General features: G+C 37.0%; 1 protein-coding gene across 1 annotated transcript in view; it reads left to right on the top strand.

The window, feature by feature from the left end:
• The window catches only part of TET2 (tet methylcytosine dioxygenase 2), an 83723-nt gene that overhangs the window by 37917 nt on the left and 20197 nt on the right, over window positions 1–25609 (top strand). The window contains exons 2-5 of the mRNA XM_083367057.1: window positions 18040–21361; window positions 21637–21727; window positions 22861–22954; window positions 23637–23845. Coding sequence (XP_083223183.1) covers window positions 18085–21361; window positions 21637–21727; window positions 22861–22954; window positions 23637–23845 — 3671 coding nt within the window. The 5' untranslated portion in view covers window positions 18040–18084. The remainder of the gene's footprint in view (window positions 1–18039; window positions 21362–21636; window positions 21728–22860; window positions 22955–23636; window positions 23846–25609) is intronic.

Raw genomic sequence — 25609 nt, 5'->3', positions numbered from 1 at the left:
ATTTTGTGTAACAGGGGTCCGGTTCATTGTTAAAGAGAAAGTCAACCTCCCTTTTTTTAAAAAAAATAGTTCATTTTCAGCACATGAATACTACTGCACAGCAATGGTTACAGCAGTATTATAGGCAGAGGTTTTCCAACTGTGAAATAACATTGACTATTGGCAGTGTGTGAAGGGATTCTGTGTTAAAACTGACACAGGATCATTTTTCATTAACTTTTCATATATTGCCCGTAATAATAAAAATGGAGGAAGTAATTTAGTGCTATTTAAACTAGCTAAAGAGACATACTTGATGTAATTGAAAGATTACCACCTCAAGTGAATTCCTGTCCTATGAGAGGATAGTCAGGCAGACTGTTTTCAAAGTTATTTTAAAAGGAAAATGGGGGAATAAGGAAAGGTTTATGATGCTTGTTCCAAACTTTGCTTAGTGATGACCAAAACCAAGATGTTTACTAGCACCTTTTCTGACTAATATATTTCATTAAAAGGGATATGGTTTTTATGAGCCGCATCATCAGATGCACAGAATGGTTAAATTGATGTAGTACTGCGGAACTGGTAAGTAGAAATAAAAAGTCTTCTGCCCATTTTTGTGTTCTTTTAATTCAAATGCAGAGTGGATATGTGGGATTCTCCCCTTTGCCTACATATATTGTTGTATGCAATGTTCTCTCAGCTGTAGTCGTTAATGGCTAGACTAGGAGCAAGAAAACTGAGTCTTCCCTTAGACCAGGGGTCGGCAACCTCGGCTCTTTTATGACTCGTGGACTTCAACTCCCAGAATTCCTGAGCCAGCATAGCTGGCTCAGGAATTCTGGGAGTTGAAGTCCACGAGTCATAAAAGAGCCGAGGTTGCCGACCCCTGCCTTAGACACAAAATTCAACCACACTCTCTCAACCCAATGACTCTGCTGTGACAAGCGAGCTGTAGAACAAACATCACATCGCATCCTACTTTGATTCACCATATGAACTACACAGCCACAAAACAAAATTGTGCAGTCAAGCATGCAAATATTAACAACAACAAAAGGGCTGTTTTTCCTTAAAGGGAGTAGGCCAAAACAGGTAGCCCTTATTTAGTAACCACAGTTAGGACAAGCAACTCAGTCATGAGGCAAAATGGTTGGTAAGTGCAACTGCAACTGTATTTATGATCTTACTTAAGCTTTCCTTTGCTTTACAGAGCTAGAAAGGTCATAAATGTGAGAATTGGTCATAAACTTACTTTTTAATCACCACTGTTACTGCAAACAGTTGGCAAACAAGGATTACCTGTAAGGGGCAAGCAAGCTTTAAAGCTTTTTATTGTGATTTCAGTGATGAAAAAGTAACTTTACAACCATCATAAAAATTGAAGTTGTGTAAATATTGCCAGGATGAAGATTTACAAGGAATTAGAGTAGAATTTCCAATCTTGCCTTTTTGTTTTGTTTCAGTTTGCTTTTTTCTGAGAACAGTCTGATTCATTTCTGTCTGGTTCCATAGATCTGTTGCTGGTCTTTGTCTTAAAATGTGCTTGGTATGCTACATTCCCATAAAAAGATTGGCACCTGTTCTTTCTGTATTCCTTATATTTTTCTTTCTGTATTCCTTTGTGTATTCTGTAAAATGCTGTTGCCTCTACAAGTGACTATCAAGGAGAAAGAAAGCTCTTCCTGCATTTGCATATAAATGCTGCATATTAGTTGGGCTTAGTACACTTCCAAGAAGGCTACTATTCTTTTTCCAGCTAAAAACCATGTTGAATATGGTACATCACCATATACCAATGAAATTGAATGCTACTGATACCATCTCATCATTGATGAGACACGATGCAAGAAACAATTCTATTCAAGAAAGAAATTGCAAGGAAAAAATAAAATTTAGATGTTTAGATGTGCTTCAGACAGGGAGGCGGTGCAGAGAGTGGTGCAGATGGCCGAAAAGATCATTGGCAGTTCCCTCCCACCCATCCAGGACATAGCACAGAAGTGTTGTTTGAACAGGGTCCATAAGATTATCTGGGACACTACTCATCCTCTTCACAACCTGTTTTCCTTGTTGCCTTCCAGGAGGAGGCTTCATGGTATCCGTAGCAGAACATGCAGATTCAACCATAGCTTCATTCCATACAGCATTAACCTTGTGAACTGTCAGGCTTCCTCCTTCTGTTATATATTCATGATGGACAGTATTTAATATTTTATTGTTATGTATTTGTAGGGGTGGGGGTCTATACATATGATGTATGTAGTATGTTTTAGGTGTGTGTCATGTATTTATTTATTACATGTGTATGTGTTTCACTTTAAGAGTGGGCAACTAAATTTCATTTTTGACGTGTGCTATTGTGCCCACAGTTAAAAAATGACAATAAAGATTATCTTATCTTAAAAATTAATTACATCTCAGTACTGGATTTATAAGGGACGCGGTGGCTCAGTGGGTTAGGACGCTGAGCTTGTCGATCAGAAGGTCGGCAGTTTGGTGGGTCGAATCCCGAGTGCCGCGTAACAGAGTGAGCGCCTGTTACTCGTCCCAGCTTCTGCCCACCTAGCAGTTCGAAAGCACGTAAAAATGCAAGTAGAAAAATAGGGACCACTACGGTGGGAAGGTAACAGCGTTCCGTGCGCCTTTGGCGTCTAGTCATGCCGGCCACATGACCACGGAGACGTCCTCGGACAAACGCTGGCTCTTCGGCTATGAAACGGAGATGAGCACCGGCCCCTAGAGTCGGAAACAACTAGCACGCATGTGCGGGGGAACCTTTACCTTTACCTTTACTGGATTTATATTCTATCTTTCCAGCAATTACTATTACAAATAATAATAATTAAAACATGCTTAATTCATGTCTTTTAAAACATAACAATTCAAATCTTGTTAGCCATCTCAGTCACAACAGAAGTCTCTTTATATCACAAATAACATTTAGCTACTGGTCGAAGCCTTTTAGCCAGTTCCCTCTCAATTGCTTTTTAAAACCCAAAAGGTCAACAATTAGGTAAATAACAGGTGGTTCTTGGACTATGTAAATAGAATCATATTTATTGTAATTAAGCAAATTAAGACTTTATATGCATTTGCTGGACATCAGTAGTGAGCAAGAAGTTATGGAGGGATACAGATAATTTTATCTTTAAAATAAAATAAGTGGTTCAGGATACTGAGAGATATTTATTTTCTTATAAACTGAAATACAATAAAAAAAAAGAAAATGTATTAAACAGCTCTGCAGATTGCATTGGTGGCAGATTATTTTTCCCCTTTCTTTTCTATCATTGTTTAGTCACTTAAATGAGATCTAGCCTTTATGCATTTGAAAACTAGGGAACTTCCTTGGCTCTATTCAATAGGCCAGGAAATGAGACTGAGGAGTAATTATCACATCTACTCAGGCTCACTCCTTTATTCCAAGCAGGGTTTCAACAAAATTGTCCATTTTTGATAACAGGAAGAATAGCCAGGAATCAACAACAACCCTTTTTGGATCCATTAGTCTCCTGAGCCATACCTCCTTAATCAGCTCCTGCCCCCTGATCTTTCCCCCATAAGGATATATAAATATATAACATCTATATAAAATATATAAAATCTAACTAAAAAGGGTCTTCAGTGGTTTTATGGAATACTAGCGTTCTTCCATACATATTATATAGTCACACACCTGAAATAGAAAATGTGATAAAGCATGTGACCTGATTAATGAGTACAGCCAGATACTAATGGGACAAGACCATAGTTGACATTCAGGATATGATATCATGAGTGCCTCCTGGCAGGACATCTTCAACTGAAGTCCCCTAAACTACTATGTTTCTTAATTTCACTTCTTTTAAATTGAATAATAGTGATAAATAGCACACCAGAATCCTACTCTTATTGTAAGTTTTCCTGATGATACCCGATGAAGTCTCTTGGGAAATTTTCAAAAGCATATACAGTATACATGCATTCCCATCACACTATTTTATTTCAGGATAAACAGTATTATGCAAAGTGAACAAAAGGAGTCAAAACATAGTAAACCAATGAAATTAAAGGCACAGTAAAGAAAACATAACTACATATTATGACAAAATATTATAAGAACATACATAGAAGGAAATGATGCCTCTAAGAATTCTAACTGAATATTTGTTGTTGTTAGCTGCGAAGTCATGTCCGACCCATCACAACCCTATGGACAATGTTCCTCCAGGCCATCCTGTCCTCTACCATGAATATTTAAAAAGAATAAAAAATAAAAACACCTCGCTATTAGTAAAAAAATTGTTGGGCAGTGAAATCAATCCTTAGAGTGATGTTGAGGCCTTCTTTGTTGGACATCTTCAAATAGAGGTTTGTTGTTGTTGTTAGCTGTGAAGTCATATCCGACCCATCACGACCCCATGGACAACGTTCCTCCAGGCCTTCCTGTCCTCTACCATCTTCTGGAGTCCATTTAAGCTCACGCCTACTACTTCAGTGACTCCATCCAGCCACCTCATTCTCTGTCGTCCCCTTCTTCTCTTGCCCTCAACCTTTCCCAGCATTAGGCTCTTCTCCAGTGAGTCCTTCCTTCTCATTAGGTGGCCAAAGTATTTGAGTTTCAACTTCAGGATCTGGCCTTCTAAAGAGCAGTCAGGGTTGATAGAGGTTAGATAGTTGTTTCTCAGAGACAATTTGATTTAGATTTTTTTCATTAAGCAAATGATTGTTCTTGATTTAAATTGTTCTTTTCATCATTACAATTCTATTCCCCAAGACATTCAATATGCATTGAGTAGCACTTTAATCTCTGCTATGTGCAAAACTTCAAACTGGGTCATTTTAAAGTAAGTATGGTACAAAAACAAGAAAGGCTATAATATTTAGAGCTATGTAGAATATTTCCTAGTTAAAACACTTTTAGTATGGTTAGAACAAAAGAATTGCAAAATATATTTTGCACTTATAATAATACTATTATTTTATATAATTTGAATGGACATAGGGATCTCCATTATATTCTTTCACATTTTACACTGTTTACACTAAAAGAACACTTTTATGTCTTAATGAAATCAATTTATTTTCCTTTCCATGGCATGGTCAGATAAACCAGATTTCTGAACTACTAAGCTTCATTATTTTAATAAAATCTAAATTATTTTTCATGTTCTCTAATACTTTTTTGAAATGAGTGATGATATAAGAACCAGAAGGAAAATAAGAAACACTTCAAGAAAATTATATGCACCAATCTTGTGGTTTGTGTTGATAGGCATGGAAGAATTGAGATGAATGAATGATATGGACCATGATATTGATGTTAGATATTGGAGTTAAAATTCCAGGCACGTAGGCTAAGATGTTACAAGTTCCTGTTGAAATATTTTTTAAAAAAAAAATACTGGAAGTACTGAAAGAAGAAGAAGGTCTCCAGGGCATTTGGGTCTAAGATCCATGGATGATAATGTGAATAATTTTAAGTAGTTTGTAAACAAAATAAATAATTGTATTCAAGAAAAATGAAGAAAATCAGAATTATGAAAAATATAAAAGTTCATTCTATCTGGATCATAAGAGAAAACATAGTTCTTTAAAAATTCTTCTTACAAACTGTAAATAATTTGAAAGTGAGAAAATGAAAGTGGCTATCAAAGAAGTATTTGACTACTAGGTGACAAAGAGTGTGTACTAGCGAAAATCTTTGATTTAAGAATGTTCTTAGTTGGTGATAATAATAATAATAATAATAATAATAATAATAATAATAATAATAATAATAATAATAATAATAATAATAATAAGAAGAAGAAGAAGAAGAAGAAGAAGAAGAAGAAGAAGAAGAAGAAGAGGAAGAAGAGGAAGAAGAAGAAGAAGAAGAAGAAGTTGTTGTTGTTGTTGGAAGGGACCTTGGAGGTTATCTAGTGCAACCCCCGGCTCAGGCAGGAAACCCTATACCATTTCAGGCAAATGGCTGTCCAGTCTCCTCTTAAAAACTTCCAGTGTTGGAGCATTCATCACTTCTGGAGGCAGGTTGTTCCACTGGTTAATTGTTCTAACTGTCAGGAAGTTTCTCCTTAGTTCTAGGTTGCTTCTCTCCTTGATCAGTTTCCATCCGTTGCTTCTTGTTCTGCCTTCAGGTGCTTTGGAGAATAGCTTGACTCCCTCTTCTTTGTGGCAGCCCTTGAGATATTGGAACACTGCTATCATGTCACCCCTCACCCTTTTCTTCGTTAAAGTACACATACCCAATTCCAGCAACCATTCCCTATATGTTTTAGCCTCCAGTCCCCCAATCATCTTTGTTGCCCTTCTCTGTACACTTTCTAGAGTCTCAACATCTTTTTTTACATTGTGGTGACCAAAACTGGATGCAGTATTCCAGGTGTGGCTTTACCAAGGCATTGTAAAGTGGTATTAGTACTTCACGTGGTCTTGATTCTATCCCTCTGTTAATGCAGCCTAGCACTGTGTTGGCTTTTTTGGCAGCTGCAGCACACTGCTGCCTCATATTTAAGTGATTGTCTACTAGGATTCCGAGATCCCTCTCACAGTTACTACTATTGAGCAAGGTACCACCTATACTATACCTGTGCATTTGATTTTTCCTGCCTAAATGTAGAACCTTACTTTTTTCACCAATGAATTTCATTTTGTTAGATAGCACCCAGTGTTCAAGTCTGTCCAGATCCTCCTGTATCTTAAGCCTATCTTCTGGAGTATTGGCTATTCCTGCCAGCTTGGTGTCCTGCAAATTTGATGAGTTCCCCATCTATCCCCTCATCCAAATTGTTGATGAAGATGTTGAAGAACACTGGGCTCAGAACAGAGCCCTGTGGCACCCCACTACACACTTCCAATGCGGTTCCATTGAGGACCTCATGCTGAGTACTGCCGGTCAGCCAGCTATGAATCCATCTGGTGATGATGCTATCTAACCCACATTTTTCTATCTTATCAAGTAGTAGGTTGTGATCTACTTTATCAAATGCCTTACTGAGGTCCAAGTAAATTATATCTACAGCATTCCTCTGGTCCACTAATTTTGTCACTTGGTCAACGAATGTAATAAGATTTGTCTGGCATGATCTGTTTTTTACAAACCCATGTTGGCTTTTAGTGATGACTTTGTTTGCATCAAGGTGATCGTTGATTTGTTGTTTGATTATCTTTTCCACAATCTTCCCAGGTATTGAGGTCAGGCAGATAGGTCTGTAGTTTCCTGGATCTATTTTTTCCCCTTTCTTGAAGATGGGAACTATATCAGCTCTTTTCCAGTCCTCTGGTAATTCCCCAGTGCTCCAAGATCTTTGAAAAATATAGTTCAGTGGTTCTGAGATCACGTCTGCCAGTTCCTTGAGAACCTTGGGGTGTAATCCATCTGGTCTTGGTGCTTTGAACTCGTCTAGGCTGGACAGGTGCTCACTTACCATTTTATTGCCTATCTTAACTTGCGTTTCTATTCTGTTTTTTATGGCACTGGTTTTGGTAGGTTGGACTGTTTTTTTCCCTTTGTGTAAAGACAGATGCAAAAAACAAGTTAAATAGTTCTGCTTTCTCCCTGTTGCTTGTCACCTTCTTGCCACTTTCCCCCACTAATGGACCAATCATTTCCTTAACTTTTTTCCTGTTTTTTATATGTTGAAAGAAGCTTTTTTTTGTTATTGTTGACTTTGGTCACAAGCCTTAGTTCATTTTGAGCCTTGGCTTCCCTCACTTCATCTCTGCAGGCACGGGCTATTTGCTGATATTCTGCCTTAGTTATGTTCCCCTCTTTCCACTTCTTATACTTGTCCTTTTTATCTTTCAATTTATCAGAGTTCTTTATGCAGCCATGCTGGTTTCTTTTTAGAGCTGTCGTTTTTCTTCTTTGTTGGTATTGTGCTAGACTGGACCTTTATTATCTCACTTTTCAAAATTTCCCAAGCTTCTTGAGTTGTTTTCCCCTTTAGGATTCTCATCCATGGAATTCTTCCCAAGGTCTCTCTAAGTTTATTGAAATTAGCTCTTTTAAAGTCCAAGACTCTAGTTTGGCTGTGTTCTATTGCTTGTGCTTCCAGAATGTTGAATTCCAATATTGCATGATCACTTCCCCCAAGGTTCCTGTGGCTTCGACACTTTCTATCATTTCATCTCTGTTAGTAAGAATTAAATCCAATATGGCTAATCCCCTAGTTCCCTTCTCTACCTTTTGGGAGAGAAAGTTGTTTGCTAGGTTTGTCAGGAATCTGTTTGATCTTCCATTTGGTGCAGTTTGTCTCCCAGTTGATATCAGGGTAATTAAAGTCCCCAATTACTATTATGATGTGCTTCCTACATACTTTAGTTAGCTGACTAGCAAAAAGTTTATCTATTTCCTTTGCTTGGTTGGGCGGCCTACAGCATACACCTATGGCAATGTCATTTTTTTCTCCTTTTATATTGACCCAAATGCATTCAAGTTTACAGTTTTCATCATTGTTGTGCTCTATTTCTGTAGAGATAAAGTTATTTCTTATATAGAGAGCAACTCCACCTCCTCTTTTGTTTAGTCTGTTTCTTTTAAATAATTTAAATCCCTCTAGCTGTGTGTTCCATTTGTGGGTTTCATCCCACCAAGTTTCCATAATGGTAACAATATCATATCCGCCCTCTTTTACCTGAATTTCTAGTTCACCCTGCTTACTGTTCATACTCTGCGCATTGGTGTATAGACATTTGAGTCCTTTATGACTGACCCTGCGTTTACTTGCTACATAACTTGTGTGGTGCCTGACTTCCCCTATTTTCTTAGATTGCCGGGGACAGTGATGTTCTGTATCAATTAACTCACTGTCCCCGTTGTTTAGTTTAAATGTTCCTCCAGAAAAGCTGTGAATTTATTGCCAAATAACTCAGTCCCTTTCTTGGATGGATGCAGACCATCTCTTTTGTACATTTTTTCATTGGACCAGCTACAGACATCGTGACTAATATAACCAAAGCCTTCTCCTTTACACCACTCCTTTAGCCACATATTAAATTCTGCTATACGCTGGCCTTTTCCATTTTGCTCCTTATATACTAGTAAGACCTCTGAAAAAGTGAGCCTACAGCCTATTCTGCTGAGTTCCTGCCCCAAGCTCTGGAAATCATTCTGCACACAGAGTACATCCTTTGGGGACAGAACGTTAGTGCCAAGATGTACAATAGCATCCACATCACAGTCCTTGATGGCATTGTTGACTATTTTGAAAATACGCTTCTTGTCCTTACTGGCAGTAGCACCTGGAAGATACCTGACCTCTTTTGAAATCTCTGTATCCTTTCCTAAATTTACATCCCTTATAATTGAATCACCAACCAGAAGGTGGCTTCTCTTTTTGGGTACCTTTCTTTTCTTGTATGACTGATGTGTAATACCTGATTCGCACTTCTCCCTGTCAAAAACAAGTTCATCTCAGACCATGGTCCCCTGCTTACAGTAATTGAGTTATCATCACAACTATCTTGACCTGTTTCCTTAATGTCGCTATTAAGGTCAGCAAGGGCACTGTATCTGTTATGCAGGGACACAGCAAAAGCTTTGGGTTTATGGTTCACAGCTCTCACCCTGCCAGATCCTACGGTTGTCCACACTGCCCTTCTCCTGCAGGATCTTTGCGGTAGAGGGGGCTGATAGCACGAAGGCTCAGTAGAGTAGAAGGGCTGAGCTGAACACCTAATTTCTGCCTGAAGAGCACAGATTACAGACCCTAGATATATAAATCTGTCCTTGTAGACTAGTGATTTGTGTACAGATAGGACATTTTCCCAGTTTGAAAAGAGTGCTGCGAAAGACAGCTGCAAAACAAGTGTTGCACTGAACTAAGCCAGACATACTGAGATGAAAGGAATCTCAGATGCACTTGCCCTGAATGTACCACCACTATTTTTGATTTTTAGTTATGTGATGGCGCACGGGCCACTACTATGCTCCTCACCCACCTTAACTCACAGCATTGTAGCTTTTCCCAGCAGCCTCTGGCAGTTTAAGAGCAAAGAGGGTCCAATTAGCAATCATGTGCAACTCTTCAGTGATAAGACTTGGTCAGAAAAGTTTAAACTTTCCTCATCACCCTAACCCAGGGGTAGGCATAGCTGACTCAGGAATTCTGGGAGTTGAAGTCCATGAGTCATAAAAGAGCCGAGGTTGCCTACCCCTGCCCTAACCTAATGTCAATATAACTATTTAAAAATACAGCAAACAAGCAAAAAAAACACCAGTAAATGCAAAAATTGATATGATTGTATCTACCATGTGATTTGGTTTTAGAGCAGAGAAAATAAATAGTAAACTTCCCTATTTCTAAACCCTCAGTCTAGCTAATATTTATTTATTTATTTATTTGATTTGTATACCGCCCTTCTCCCCAAGGACTCAGGGCGGTGAACAGTGACATAAATATCAAAATGAACAAATACAGAAATTGAAAACAAATTAAACCCTAATGCCCAAATGCAGAAGATAAGTTATATTAAAACAATAATTAAAACAAAACCCGTCAGACCAGACCAGATTGCTCAAACAGATAGGTTTTTAGGTCGCGTCGGAAGGAGCGAAAGTCGGGAGCCATCCGGAGCTCAACCGGTAAACGGTTCCATAGGTCAGGCACGCCCACAGAGAACACCCTCCCCCTGGGAGCCTAACGGCGGCACCCTTAGGAGGCCCTCTCTGTGGGAGCGCACTGGACGGAGGGAAGTTGACGCCGGCTGGGGTCTTGTCAGATATTTATTAACATAATATGTTGTCCTTTTTATTCACTGTCTCAGAAAAAAATGGTGACCCGTCAAAGAAAAACTTTTCTGGAAGTCAGATGAAGCCACGATAATCACAATTTATGGCTCACCTGTTTGAAGGAGGTCTTGGCATATTTGCTAATGTATTACCTGTTATAAGGTGTAAAAGTACATTTTTAAGAGTGAAGGAAGATGGAGGAAAAGATTCTTTTGCAAAGCTGCAGAAATATGTGCCTCTCTTGGTATGTACAGTTTGTATGAAAAATATTATACCAGCATTTCCTCATGTCTCAAAGCATCCATTGACGGGAGTAGAATTCTTAAAATGCATATTGGACAAATAAGATTCTCAGTCATTTGCATACTAATGTGCTGCTGTAAGTCATGCATCATGACATCTTCAAGGAGGCCAGTCATAATTATGATGGATTAGACTGCAGAGTTGGTCCTAGATGCAATAATAGTTTCGCAGATGCTACTGATGTGCCCTGAATTTCTAATACATAATGGCTGGTGGGGAAAAAAAAACATAATAAAGTGGCTAAGTGTCTCAGCTCAAGTACAATTACCGAACAGAGTGAAAACTAAACTGCAATAGTAGACAGCTTGCTTAGAAAAGATACAATTTACTCATTTTTTTAAAAAAAAAACCCACAATGCAATATGGATTATTTGTGGCCTCATTATGCAGCACTGCCTTCCACTCTATCATTTACTGTTCCCTGATTTGTACAGATAAATATATATTACCATGTTTATGGAGGAAGGGGAATTAAATAGGATTTTTTTTTTCTTCCTGATTGTTGCCCATTTTTCGTTTTGGCCCTCGGCCAATGCTATTATTTCTTTTGAGTGTAGTTAATGGGGCTTTCTCCCACCTAATTCTCTTCTTGCTAAGCAGTTATTTTATAGGAATGTATACCATAGTTGTGCAAAGCTAATCAAATACTGAAAGAAAATAAAAAGACAAGAGGTAGGGATTTTTTTGTTTTTTTCCTTTTAAAATTCATCCTAGCCAGTTCCCCTCCTTAACACTTTATTTGCAGTAGTTTCAGAATATTCCTAAAGGAAAAAGAGGTATTAAACTCTACTTTTATTCAAAACCAAGTGCTAAAATGTTTATTAAGGTAAATTAAAATTGAAATATTTTATTAGTTCAGTTGTTCTCAACTTACAACAGTTCATTTAGTGACCCTTCAAAGTTACAGCAGCACTGAAAAAGTGACTTATGACCGTTTCTCACACTTATGACCATTGCAGCATCCTCATGTTTGTACGATCAAAATTCAGATGCTTGGCAAATGACTCACATTTATGACGATTGCAGTGATCATATTTTGCAACCTTGTGACAAGCAAAGTCATTGGAGAAGCCAGATTCACTTAAACAATCATGTTAGTAACTTAGCAACTACAATGGCTCACTTACTAACTGTGGCAAGAAAGGTCGCAAAAAGGAGCAAATCTCACTTAACCAATGTCTCGCTTAGCTTGATTTTGGGCTTAATTGTGGTTGTAAGTCAAGGACTACCCTGTAATATTATTTGACTTTTTATTAAAGTAACTTGATCTTCATTATATATAAACCTTTGAGATGTAATGTGTTTAAACGGATTAATTGTGGAAAGCAGGGAATTATCTCCAAGGAGCAAAGGCTGGAATTGGATCAGAAATATTTCAACACTGTTAGGACTAGTAGTGACTTATTGAAGAGGGATAGACCACTGCTGCTTTAAGACTCAAGGATAAATGTACACCCGCTCTATTTTCTCATTCATAATACATTTCTGGATAAGAAGAGCCTTATTGTAAGCTGACCCGGGATTAAACAACAGGAATCTGAGCTCTGGACCTACTGTGGATTCACTGGCCAGGCATTGGGGCAAAACCCAGGGGGCTACAAAGTAGTAGGTGTCTAAGATATTAAAATTACCTTTCAAACAATATCTCCCTCTGCCATCACTACCAAAATGTTAGTGCCTGTCCAATTCACATTCTCTCCCCTCCCTATCAAATCAACCCACAAGCTCCCTCCCCCAGGTTCAAGGTTCCTATCAAACATCTATGGGTCATCAGCAGCTCCCAGAACTTTAGTTCACCTCTATTGGTAGACTTGGGAAATCCATAAATAATGTTTTTTTTTATAAACATACTCAAGTTTAGTAAACAAAATCAACTAATTAAATTTTAAAATAATCAAAGCATGCTAGGTCAGAGTAAGGCCCATTTTAGTACAATATGCCCCTCTGATTTCTTTCACTGATTTAAGAATGTCCTATGTTCCCAAGCTGTAATTTACATTTGTGTACAATATTGCTACCCATGGTAATTCTATGGAATAATCTGTTCTTCCAAAGTTTGCTAGAATTTATGCCCTCCTTGATATAAAGAATGAAACCCTACTGTAGTTTGTAGTTCTCATATAATTTGTATCCAAGAATGACTGTATTCTATTCATTATCTCAGTTCCATCATGTTTCTATTATACCCCCTATATTTATATTCTTGTTCATAAACAAGTCCTTTAATTTAGCACAGAGATGCTATCTCTTCATCATTCTATCTATTTATCTTGATTCAATATACAGAAAATGAAAAGGTAATATTCAAAGTAATATTTATCTTAACACAATTTTATTTTTATTTAAAGTACAAATCAAATATATTGCTATTTTGCAGTCCATATGCCTCTTGCAGTAATTCAGATGGTTGAAAAATTTGATTAGCGGTAAGCTGATCCAACGCATTAGTCCTCTTGTTCACCACAAAGAAAATTTTCAGAATGGGATTACTCCCAAATATAAGTTTATCATGCAAATAAGAATCAAATATAAGTTGAAAATTTGGGAATGCGCAGAAATGGATAAATTAACTTTGGAAATTAAAAATCAGGTTACTACAATCAGGTTACTACAAAATTTGGAATAAATTTTATCTTTGGCGGGAACAAAAGGAAGGTCTCTATTAGAATTTATAGATTGGTTGATTGTTCTAAGTATTGTATTATATATAATTGATTTGTATCTTAAGTGTATTTTATGTGTACATATACATATATGAATATTGTAGACAAGAAGGTATGTCAGTCCGTTTGTACCGTGTCCAATGTTTTAAATAATAAATTTAATAAAGTAAAAAAAAGAATCAAATATAAATTAATGAAAAGTTACATGAATAAAAAGAAAAGTAAGTGAATGTTTTCAAAATACACCTTGCAACTTTTAATACAGGAAATGTAACTATTCTTAAAAGTGAAGGCAATTCCCTATCAATTAGAAGTGCTTCCATTTATGCCAATGATTTTTTTGATGATTTGTATTTCATAAAGACATTAGTCTAAAAAGATATGCTTAGTTATAAAGTTGAAAATCAATGTAGTTAAATACAATGGTTATAATTTGCATATTCTAGGCCGCTGTTTTGCACCTTCCATATCTGTGTACTTTGACTCCCAAAATTCTCTGAACAGCCATTGTTCAGAATTCTGGGAGTTGAAGTCCAAAGATAAGAAAGCTGTCAAGGTTGAGAACTACTGGTCATGTAAAAACTGGAAAACATTCTCTCCTGGGAATAATAGCAATTATTATTCATAACTTGGTTTTCTTTTGTCTTAAATGCTCCTATTTTTGGTGCCTTGGTTTATTCCCCCTATCACTAAACTCATCTTTATTTTTCTTTTGTGCTGTCCTCAAGCCACTAAATAGTTCTGTTTCTATCTGCTCACAACTGTCTTCTCTCCAAAGACTGCTGATTGGGACTAAGACTTTGGCAGAAAAGTAAAACCCCATCCACTTGTTAATTACTCAGTGAGTGAATTGCCTACTTCTGTAAGCTCTTCCCGTTAACTATGAGAAACATAAACACACTCAGCCAGAAAAAAAAATCAAACTGAAATGGATCAAGATATAATTGGTTCACTTCTTTCTTACTCATGTATTTTGGTTGAGGGGATAAGGAATATGGGAGAGGAAAAGAACTTTTTAAGGAAGATCTAGGATTTTCATTTCTAGAAAAAGCTCTACAACCACATCCTTCAAGATAATGGGGACCAACCAGGAGGAATAACTGCCCAAAGTCAAAAAGATCTTGACAGACTTGAACAATGGGCCCTATCCAACAACATGAAATTTAATGTAGAGAAAAGCAAGGTTTTACAGCTGGGCAGAAAAACTAAAGGTATAGGTACAGATTAGGTGAAACCTGACTCAAAAGCCGTAATTGTGAGAGAGAACTTGGAGTCCTAGTGGGTGTGCGGCAGCAGCCAAAAAAGCTAATACAATCCTTGGTTGTATGAACAGAGGCATAGAATCAAAATCGTGTGAAGTATTAGTATTGCTTTATAAATCCTTAGTAAGGCCACACCTGGAATAGTGCATTCAGCTTTGGTCACCACATTACAAAAAAGACGTTGAGACTTTGGAAAAAGTACAAAGAAGAGCAACTAAGATGATTAAAGGCATGGAGACTAAAATATATGAAGAATGGTTTCAGGATTTGGGTATGGCTAGTCTAGAAAAAAGAAGGACTAGTGGGGACATTATAACAGTATTCCAGCATTTGAGGGGCTGCCACAAAGAGGAGGGGCTCAATTTATTTTCCAAAGCACCGGGGCTGACAAGAAACAATGGATGGAAACTAATCAAGGAGAGAAGCAACCTGGAATTAAAGAAAAATTTCTTAACAGTGAGGACAATTACCAGTGGAACAGCTTGGCATCAAAAGTTGTGGGTCCTTCATCACTGGGGTTTTTTAAGAAGAGACTGGACAGTCGTTTGTCTGAAATGATATAGGTTCTCCTGCTTGAGTAGGGGGCTGGACTAAAAGACCTCCAAGGTCCCTTCCAGTTCTATTCTGATTCTGATCTTCAGTCCATATCAAACATTCTTTATTTCAAATTGCATGGCAGGGGATTTCTATGCCTTGCCCATTCTCCACATTAAGATCTTTTTTGATCAGAAGATGTTGCCAAATCATATTTCTTGGATTGGTAAAGTTCATTTCTCTTAAACTTTAGGAGCCCATGGATACAGAACACAGCTGCCACTCTTGGTTACTAGAACCACAACTGAGTGAAGCCCAACAAGTTTGTGAAATGCAGAAGACCTTTGTACTTTCCTGCTAGTTTTTCTACAGTACTCTGTCCAAGGTCCTGATTGGTCCTACCTTGTCAAATTCAGAACCTTCTCATGAAGATTATCTTCAGTCTGATCTGATCTTGTGGAATATACATCTGCCTTTTTGCTGTTACGTTGCCCATCTGAAATGTAATAGATGCAGGTTCTTCTTCTGAAAACGCAGAAGAAAAACGAGTCATATTTATTGATCATGTTGGGAAACCTATTTGAGAGGAACTATTCTTTGATGATTCTTCTTGGTTAGAAAAGCAAGGATTTTTATTTAATCATGTTTTAAGTAATTTTAAAGTATTATGTATTAATTTCAATACTGAGAAAGATCGTATTTCTTTCTCAGAAGTAATCTCTTATCTCAAGAATTACTCTTCCTCTCACCAAATCCTATACTTGGATTGTTCAGAAATATTGTTTGAATATGGAGACCTAAACTAGAGATTTTGTAGCATTGTTAAAAAAAGATCTAGTAAGTACTCTATACATTGTATAAGTATTTTAAAATGTAGGTGTGTGAAAGACATCATAATTTCCACAGTGAAAGAGTGGATGGTAAAAGTGATAGAGTCAGCAGAGGGGCAAAATTGACTGTTTTAATTTAAAAAATTATCTGGCCTTGTTTCTCTTTGGAGACAAATAGACTTTTTGCTAAAAAATGAAAAAATGAAACATTTTCATTTTAAGTTTCGATGACTAGAATGATTTTGTAATTATAGAAATGGCTTGGAATCTTGTGAAATGTAAGACAAAAGGATTGATGTTGTATTATTTTGTAATCTACTGCACCCAAAAAACCCTGAAGTTTTTATCTTTTTTCTCTTTCCCCATTTCTTTTTTCTATTCTAACTTTCATTTGTTCTATATTTTTATATTATAATGAAACTCAATAAAATCTTATTACAAAAAACCCTTGGTGAGTGCATGTTAAATATACAGGGAATTCTAGCCACATTTATTTTATTTATTATTGATAAATTATCATCCACTCTTCTTTATAAACATAACTTCAAGATTTCACTAGTATGTTATGGTTCAAAAGCCAATAATAGCCTTTTAATTCATTTTTCTGTGATATCCATAGTGGAAAATAAGAGTTATATAACTTTTTACCTATGGAGGAGAAATCTACCATATACACAAAAGCTTTCTGTGTCTTGTGCCATACTTTTAAACATATGGATGCAATTTCCTCAGATGAGTGTGTGGATAGATTATAAAATCAAAACATTGACTTAAAAAAAGTAGTCTCATTTTTTCTTGTTATTTATTCATATAACATTAGAAAAGCGTATTGCCTTTTTATATTAGTTTTATTCATTTATAACATAAAATGTGAAAATACAAAAGCAAATAGTAGGGGACAACAGTAGGGAAAGGGGAAAAAAAGGTGTGAAAAAGGAGAGGGGAAGAAACAAAAGGCATTGACTTCCAACTCTTTGTGTTGCAGTAAAATCAGACATTAAAATCAAATCTCAACATTTTACATTTCTATAGTAGTAAGCACTAGCCATTTCTGTATTGGCAAATCAGTCTAATCAGTAAAACCCAAAATCATAATATCATTTTTTTCCTACCTAAAGCACAAAGTCCAGAAGCAGTTTCCAAGTAGAAACAAAACTACTTATGTTCTTTTCTTTTATCAGCACAGTCAATCTGGCCATCTCTGCTAATTCCACCAACTTTTGTAACCATTCGTCCATGGTAAAAATCGAGGCATCTTTCCACTTTTGTGCACAGAGCAATCCTGCTGCCGTCACCATATATAAAATCAAGAGTTCCAATTTTTTTTTCCACAGTTCTCCTTCCATTAGATCCAGAAGGAAAATTTCTGGTTTAATCTTTATGTTCACTTTAAGAATTTTTTGCATTAATATATGAATCCTGCTCCAATATTTCTTTGCCTTATCACAGGTTCACCATAAATGATAAAAAGTCTCTTCAAAGCATATTGTCAAATTGCAGAGGAATAATCATGGGAATCTCCAGGGTTCATGAGTTACCTATCACTCTACTGTAATCTGTGAAACAATTTCTGTTATACAAAGCAGAGAGCCTTGAAACTCAAATGTACAATAGATAGCTATTTGGGGGCATGTTTGCATACTCTAAGATGTGATTACAGTAATATTATGATAACCAAGTAAACATGGCTTTCTCTCTCTCTCCCTCCCTCTCTCTCTCTCTCTCCCTCCCTCCCTCCCATTTATTTTTAGATCCAGTAAGAGGATAACCTTGTGGATGGCCCTACAGTAAGCCAGATGGAACAGGATAGAACTAATCATGATGATGGCAATAGTTTAAATCCTTTTTCAATTCCACATTCTTCTCATGTTTGCCAAGCAGAGCCTTTGTCAGTGAAGCTGTATAATGGAAACACATCAGCAGAAAAGATCTACAATGAACTGAATGGCAACCATATGTGGCTGCATGGGAAGGCCAGTTATGGAATGCAGCATCCTGCAAAAAGGAATGAGAGTAGTCGAATAAGTCCTGACCTTCTTCAGCAAAAGAAACATTGCAGCGGGTATTTGCAAAATGGTGGGATAAAACGCACTTTTAGTGATCCTTCTTTGTACGGACTTCACCAGAACAAGAAGCTTAAACAAGATGAAGAAGCAAAAAGAGGCCAAGGTAGCTCATTCGCTGTCAGCAACCAAACAGGTGCTTCTAATTCATGCAATGAGAAGAATGTTGTGGATTCTGGAACAGAACAAAATACAACTTCAGTTCTTATACAGTCTTTAAGATGCAACTCTGGTGCTTCAGAATCTTCTCCAGCTCCCCAGATTCAGAATGAACAAGGGGGTGAAAATAGTAACTGCCACAACAGGGACATTGACATGGCATATAAGAACAAAGCAGCTACAATGCCTAATGGTGCTATAGTTTCTGCCTCTTCCATGGGAGACATGCGTGGTGAATTCCTGGAAAAAACATTGTCTCAGTATAATCCAGAACATGTTTTCAGTGGAACGCAGACAACTACATCTTTTACAAATGCCATAAACACTCGGGCTATTAATGTGTTGACCTGTGGCACATCACATTTACTGCATACCTCAGGGCAGATAAGTTCCGCTCAAACCTCAAACTCTGAGCTGCCTCAGGTACTGGCTTCTGTAGCTACTGAAGTCCAAAATATAGAAAACTCTAGTAAAAGATCGATTTTACAAGCAAGCTCCAATTTTCATCATTCAGAAGTAATGAACTCAGAGCAGCAAAAGTCAGAAAATACCTACCAGTCCCCCACAAACAACCGTGAAGTTTCAGAAAACACAGGGCAGGTTCCCAGTCAGGATTTCTCACTCAATCCTAACAACAATATGAAGACTCATAGTAGCTCAGAGATTTTGTCACAACCAAGAGAAGAAACTGGTGCTTCCTTCCAACAAGATCCCGTGTTCAGGAATGATTCTTTTAATCTACCCCCTATTGCACTACCTTCTCCTGGGCAGGAAATAAGAAGTGTGCTCTCCATTGAGGCATCAGAAGATCCTAGTAATATTTTCAATTTGACAGAAGAAAATAACATAGGGCCAGCACATCATCAGAGAGAACATGCGAAAACAATTTCTGGCTTTTGCCAACAAACTCTTAGTTCTCAACGGGATCATCAATACAAAATTCAGGTTTCACAAGCAACTGGGAGTGAAACAGATGTGGATCTCAGTACAGTGACATTGGGTATGAAGCAGCAAGATCCTAGTGAAATTAAATCCAAACCTGAGTCTAAAATTCAGGATCCACAAAGATTAGGAACCAGTAAAGAATTGCAACATTTTCCACATCTCTTGAGTCAGGTTAATCAGCAGACTACTCTTGATAATGAAAAAAGTCTGGTGAAAAATCACTTAGAGCAGTCACAAACCCACTCACAAGCTTCTTGGATGAGAATGACTTCCTCTCCCTTTCACCCCAGTGATTCTTCTCCAAAATCAAATGAAACACTTTTGAGGACCATGCTTCAACTCCAAGCAAATTCATCTGAGCCGACACATCCAAAACAATATATTCGAGGTTCCAATGAATCAAAAGGAGTCGCAGGGCAATCTTGCTACCAGAACATTACAGACAGTGAGCAAATACCAGCACTATTCAAAAGGGAGGCAACACAACTGCCTCATCACTTTACTCCTGATTTGCAAATTCCATTTGAAAAGCAATCCAAAAAGATGAATAATCAGCAACAAAATTCAACTCACTTTCACCTTCAATCGCAATCTGAACTCCACCTTGAACAGACTTTGGAGGCACAGTTAAAGCCTCAGCATTTAGATCTTCCATTTGAGGATGACCAATTCATACATTCACAAATTTTGCCCCCAATACTTCAGACTCAGCCAATACAACCACCACAGAATTCACAAGTAACAATGAACTCCCCACAAGTAAAAACCACAAAATTGTCCCAAATCTTTCCCCAGTCAAGCAACAGCCAAGAACAGCAAGAGGAAAGAACATCCTTAAATCAGCTTAAATTAGAAGAGTGTTTTGAAGTAGCAAGTAATTACTTCAAATCGGTTGACTTCCCAGTACAAATTCCCCAGACCAGAGTGGACCATATTTCAAATACAGCCAACAAAAACTCCCATTATAATCAGACAAATAATGTAATGAAACATTCCTGTGCAAACAACATCCACTTGGTTTCTGAGAAAAAGGAAGATCCCTTAATTCAAAATATATCTTGCAACTTGCAGCACATGCAATATTATCCAAATACTGTAACTCCTAAACAAGATCTGCCCCAGGGCTTTCAGGAACAAAAACCTCCATCTCCACCAACTTCATTTATACAGCTACCCTTCCAGCAAACCCAAGAATATTCTAACATGACTACCAACGTGAATAACTCACAAGCTAGTCAGATTCAACAAAATTACTCACCCTACAATCAGCAAACAGCATCCCATGCAATAGATCAGAGCCATGGTCACTATCTTCCCTCACAATCTCACAAAGATTTTCAAACGCATGCTGCCATTAGATGGCATATTTTGAATAAACAAGCTAACCAAAATAAATCTGAGTCATGTCAAGCTATGGGCTTCAAATCTATCAAAACTGAAACTGGCACAAAGGTGAATGCTTGCCTTTCTCTACCGGTTGGACAGTTGGAAAACAAATCATGGAAGAAAACAATTAAACAAGAGGTTCAGCACTTTGGTTGTGAGAACATGCAACAAAAGAGTATCATTGAAACCATGGAGCAGCAGTTGAAACAGATTCCGGTCAAAACACCTTTTGATCACAAATCCCTTACTATCAAATCACCCAAACATGTGAAAATTGAGGCTGCAGGACCCATTACTATTCTGACAAGGAATTCTAATGGTGCAGATTTCAACAGCCATGTCCTCTCTTTAGATCAACAAGCCATTCATTCTAATGAAAAAACACCAACCAAAAGAAGTGCTGGAACCACGCTGAATAATTTCTTAGAGTCGCCTTCTACATTACTAGATACACCTTTAAAAAACTTGCTGGATACACCTGTCAAAACTCAGTATGATTTTCCTTCATGTAGCTGTGTGGGTAAGTTTTGATTGCTATACTTTACAAAATAAATATTATAAATGTTGCCTATTCTTTATAGTTTATTCAAAAAGGCTAGGCTTCCCCAGTTTGGATTCCTTTAGATATGTTGTTAAGAAACATCATGCTGTAGAACAGAAACTATTACTAAACCTTACAGATATTGTATTTGTCCTCACCCTTCACCTTGAATATTTAGATATACAAAAGCTGTGTGGTATAAAACTTTTAAAACATACCTATTAATCTTTTTATTTCTTTTTTATTCTAAACAGAACAGATAATTGAAAAAGATGAGGGCCCTTTCTATACTCACCTAGGAGCTGGTCCTAATGTTGCTGCTATTAGAGAAATAATGGAAGAAAGGTAATGAATCAGAAAAGCATGCAGTAGATTAACATGCAGACTTTTGCATGTCAGAATTTCTTCCAGTCTGTGTGCATAAATAACATCATCATTGCAAACCATTATAATTATTGCTAGATTGTCTATTCCAGTGTTAACAATCCTGGGCAGAGTCTGTTCAGTGGAGAGTCACAATATTGGACAGTTCTCCAGGTAGATGCCAGCCAATGCTAACATGAACAAGCATTCATTGGTCTGCCAAATAAGGTGGCTAGCAGCTGGATAATGAAATCAGTGATCAGTCTTGAATGCATAGCATTGGCACTTTAAGAAATCTCTCTGTTGAATCACAACAAAATACAAACTGTGGTTTTTCTATTAACTTTGATTAAGAAATGAGGTTAATCAATTAAATGTTCATAGATATAAATTTCAACTCCAGATTGAAAACTCATTAATCAATAACACACAGACACACAAATACACAAACATACACTTTACACAGTAGTAATCTGCCATACAAAGTTTAAGTAACAATGACAGTGCTTGTATAAAACCTGTCTCACCTATTACAGCCTTTTCCAACTTGTGTACCCTCCATATGTGATGAGCTATTTGCCAGTTCACCAGCCACTGTGGCCATTGATAAAATTTCTGGAAGTTGAATTTTACATACCTGGAAAATTACTAGGTTGTATTAAGCTCAAATGAATTCTGGATCCTTTGCTGGTTTTTTCTTTGCAATACAAAATTTTCCATACATCTGGGGAAGCTGCATTTGCCTGATTAAACATGAACTCAATTGATCTTCAACAAACAAACAAAAATGTAACTGTTCTTTTAAAAATATAAATTTAGTAAAAACTCAAAATTTCTTCATGTTACATATATGAAGCAAAATTAACTTTCCTCATTAAAATTGCACTTGAAATATTTTGATTTGGTTTGACTTGGCTTGGTCTGGTTTGATTTGGACTTGCTACCTCCTTAAAATCTGGACCAAACTAATTAAAATGCTATGGATGATCTCAATACAAGAAAGGATTTTAGGTCATAAGGTAAAACCTTCCAGTGTTCCTACATGGTTGCATTAACATTTATATGAAATTCATGTTTTTATATTTACTCATTTCATGATTTGATTTTTTTAAAAGATATGGACAAAAGGGCAAAGCCATAAGAATAGAAAAAATTGTCTACACAGGGAAAGAAGGCAGAAGTGCTCAAGGATGCCCTATAGCTAAATGGGTAAGAATTATCTCCACAACCTTGTAAAAGATATTGTTCATCTCTATAGCTATGTTGACCCAAATCTTATTTATATTTTAAAAAAAATCATGGAAGTTAACTGGAGATATATTTTAAATAAAATATGACATATTAATTACATTTCTATGTTAGAAATTTTACAGAAAGTGTAGACCAGGATGAAATTATGTCTTATGCACATGTCCTTTAAAAATCTGTGGACCTGCAACCTCACTATGTTATATCTTTTTAAATTTCACTAGATTTATTCTATCTTGCCTTTCCAAATCTGTTATTAAAATTGGAAACTCACATCTCACAGACCTAAAGTTGGAATGAAGTTCCCAGTTCCACAGTTCATAAACTGATGCTACTATTTTTATCATTCTTACCTTTTAATATATAATTGGGTAGAAGATATAATGACAGGCAATTAATCCATCTAGTCTGTTGTCTTTCCTAGCTCATAGTAGCTCTTTCAAGTTGTAGACAGATTCTTATCCAATCCTGCTTTGAAAATTTTTACAAGGAAAGATACTGCAACCTGAACCAAAGAACTGTGGTATGCAAAAGATAGACAGAAATCTGGTTTACCAAAAACTGCACAAAAGCAGAATGTGGCCTGCTGACCTGAAATTCCATAATTTTTTACAGGAAAAAAATATTTTTGGTATACTTTCAGGTGATTCGTCGAAGTGGAACCGAAGAAAAACTTCTTTGTTTAGTGCGAGAACGTGCAGGCCACAGCTGTGAAACAGCTGTGATAGTTGTACTTATCTTGGTGTGGGAAGGCATACCTCAAAGCCTAGCAGACAAGCTGTACTCTGAATTGTCTGACACTTTAATGAAGTATGGCACACTCACAAACCGGCGCTGTGCACTCAATGAAGAGTAAGTTAAGTATGTACTTCCTTCCCCTCTAGAAAGTATTTTTTTTCTATAGTTTAGATATATACGACATAGATCATAAGACATGTAGTTTCTCCATTCTACCTTACAATATATATGTTCAGACTGCAACTCCTAATATTCCTAAACAGCATGGCCAGATTGGCAAGTTAGTTACAGATTTGGGTCCTCCTTTCACTGTAAAAGCGGTGTAAGTAAGTATATGTAGTGCTCAACTTACAACTGGTCACTTAGTGACTGTTCAGATTTACAACAGACCCTCCAAAATGTATGTACAACCTGGTTCCAAAGTTCTGATGGCTAACTCACCCCCACCCACCCCCGCAGTCATGTGACTGCATGACAGGCATTTGGCAATTGGCCCACATTTATAGACATTTGCAATTTCTCACAGTACATGACCACAATTAGCAATGTTTTTGCCAAAAAACAGTATTTACTTCCAGTTTTCGGCAAAAACACTCCATGGCAAACAATGGGTTCACTTAACAATTGTTGCCCAAAAGAATCATAAAATTGGATCAGTCATGTGATGACTGCTTTATGACCATCATGACTTATAACCATAGTGGGCAGTCTTCATTAAAGTCGTAAGCTGAGGATTACCTGTAGCCTTACAAAAACTGAAATTTGTTTACAACTATTTAGTGAATGGAAAAACTGTCTCATTTGAAAAACTCATATTTCATTCATCTTATGATCAATCCTATTCTGTTTTATCGCAACAGCAGTGTAGTGGATTATACCCAATTTGACTGTGTAATGACAACAGGCATGCCCAGTACATGACAGGAATCTAATGTCATACTTACTACATATACAAAATACCTCACATAGTTCTTGTGAGGGGAAAATAGACCTTATTCTACACTTAGATACTAACCTTACTAGCTCTTTTCTTAATGTTTAGATGAAAGAAGTTAAATGTTCTTTCACAGTGGAAGATCTGTATCCCTGCTGTTTCTTTTCCCTCCATATTTTCTTTAATTATTTACAGGGTTTATTTTTTCTCTTATAGAAATGCCTTCAATATATTGCATGTAAAGCTGCATCTAAATCAACCTCAATATATTTTCAGAGGTATATTCTGCTTAATGATGTAATTTTAATATATTTAAATAGCATTTTTATTCAGATTATCTTTCCATCTATCCTGTAATAAGACACAGTACTGAATTCTCAAAGGCATCACCACCATCATCTTTGTAGTAGTAGTAAACCATTTTATTTCCAAAATTGCTGTGGTGTAATAATAACAATAAAGGGACGCGGTGGCTCAGTGGGTTAGGACGCTGAGCTTGTTGATCAGAAGGTCGGCAGTTTGGCGGGTCGAATCCCGAGTGCTGCGTAACAGAGTGAGCGCCTGTTACTCGTCCCAGCTTCTGCCAACATAGCAGTTCGAAAGCATGTAAAAATGCAAGTAGAAAAATAGGGACCACTACGGTGGGAAGGTAACAGCGTTCCGTGCGCCTTTGGTGTCTAGTCATGCTGGCCACATGACCATGGAGACGTCCTCGGACAAGCCCTGGCTCTTCGGCTTTGAAATGGAGATGAGCACCAGCCCCTAGAGTTGGAAACGACTAGCACACATGTGCGGGGGAACCTTTACCTTTACCTTTAATAATAACAATATCACATGAACTGATTCATAGGAATGCCTGATGGTGTTGGGATTTTTATATATTAGATTGGAACTGGTATAGATTAGCCTTTCCATAAATATAAATGCTCTGCTGCTACTTGAAA

The sequence above is a fragment of the Vipera ursinii genome (assembly GCF_947247035.1).
Source record: "Vipera ursinii genome assembly, chromosome: 7".
Classification (NCBI taxonomy): Eukaryota; Metazoa; Chordata; class Lepidosauria; order Squamata; family Viperidae; genus Vipera; species Vipera ursinii.
Note: the sequence above shows the minus strand (reverse complement) of the source record. Positions and strands in the feature narration are given on the sequence as shown.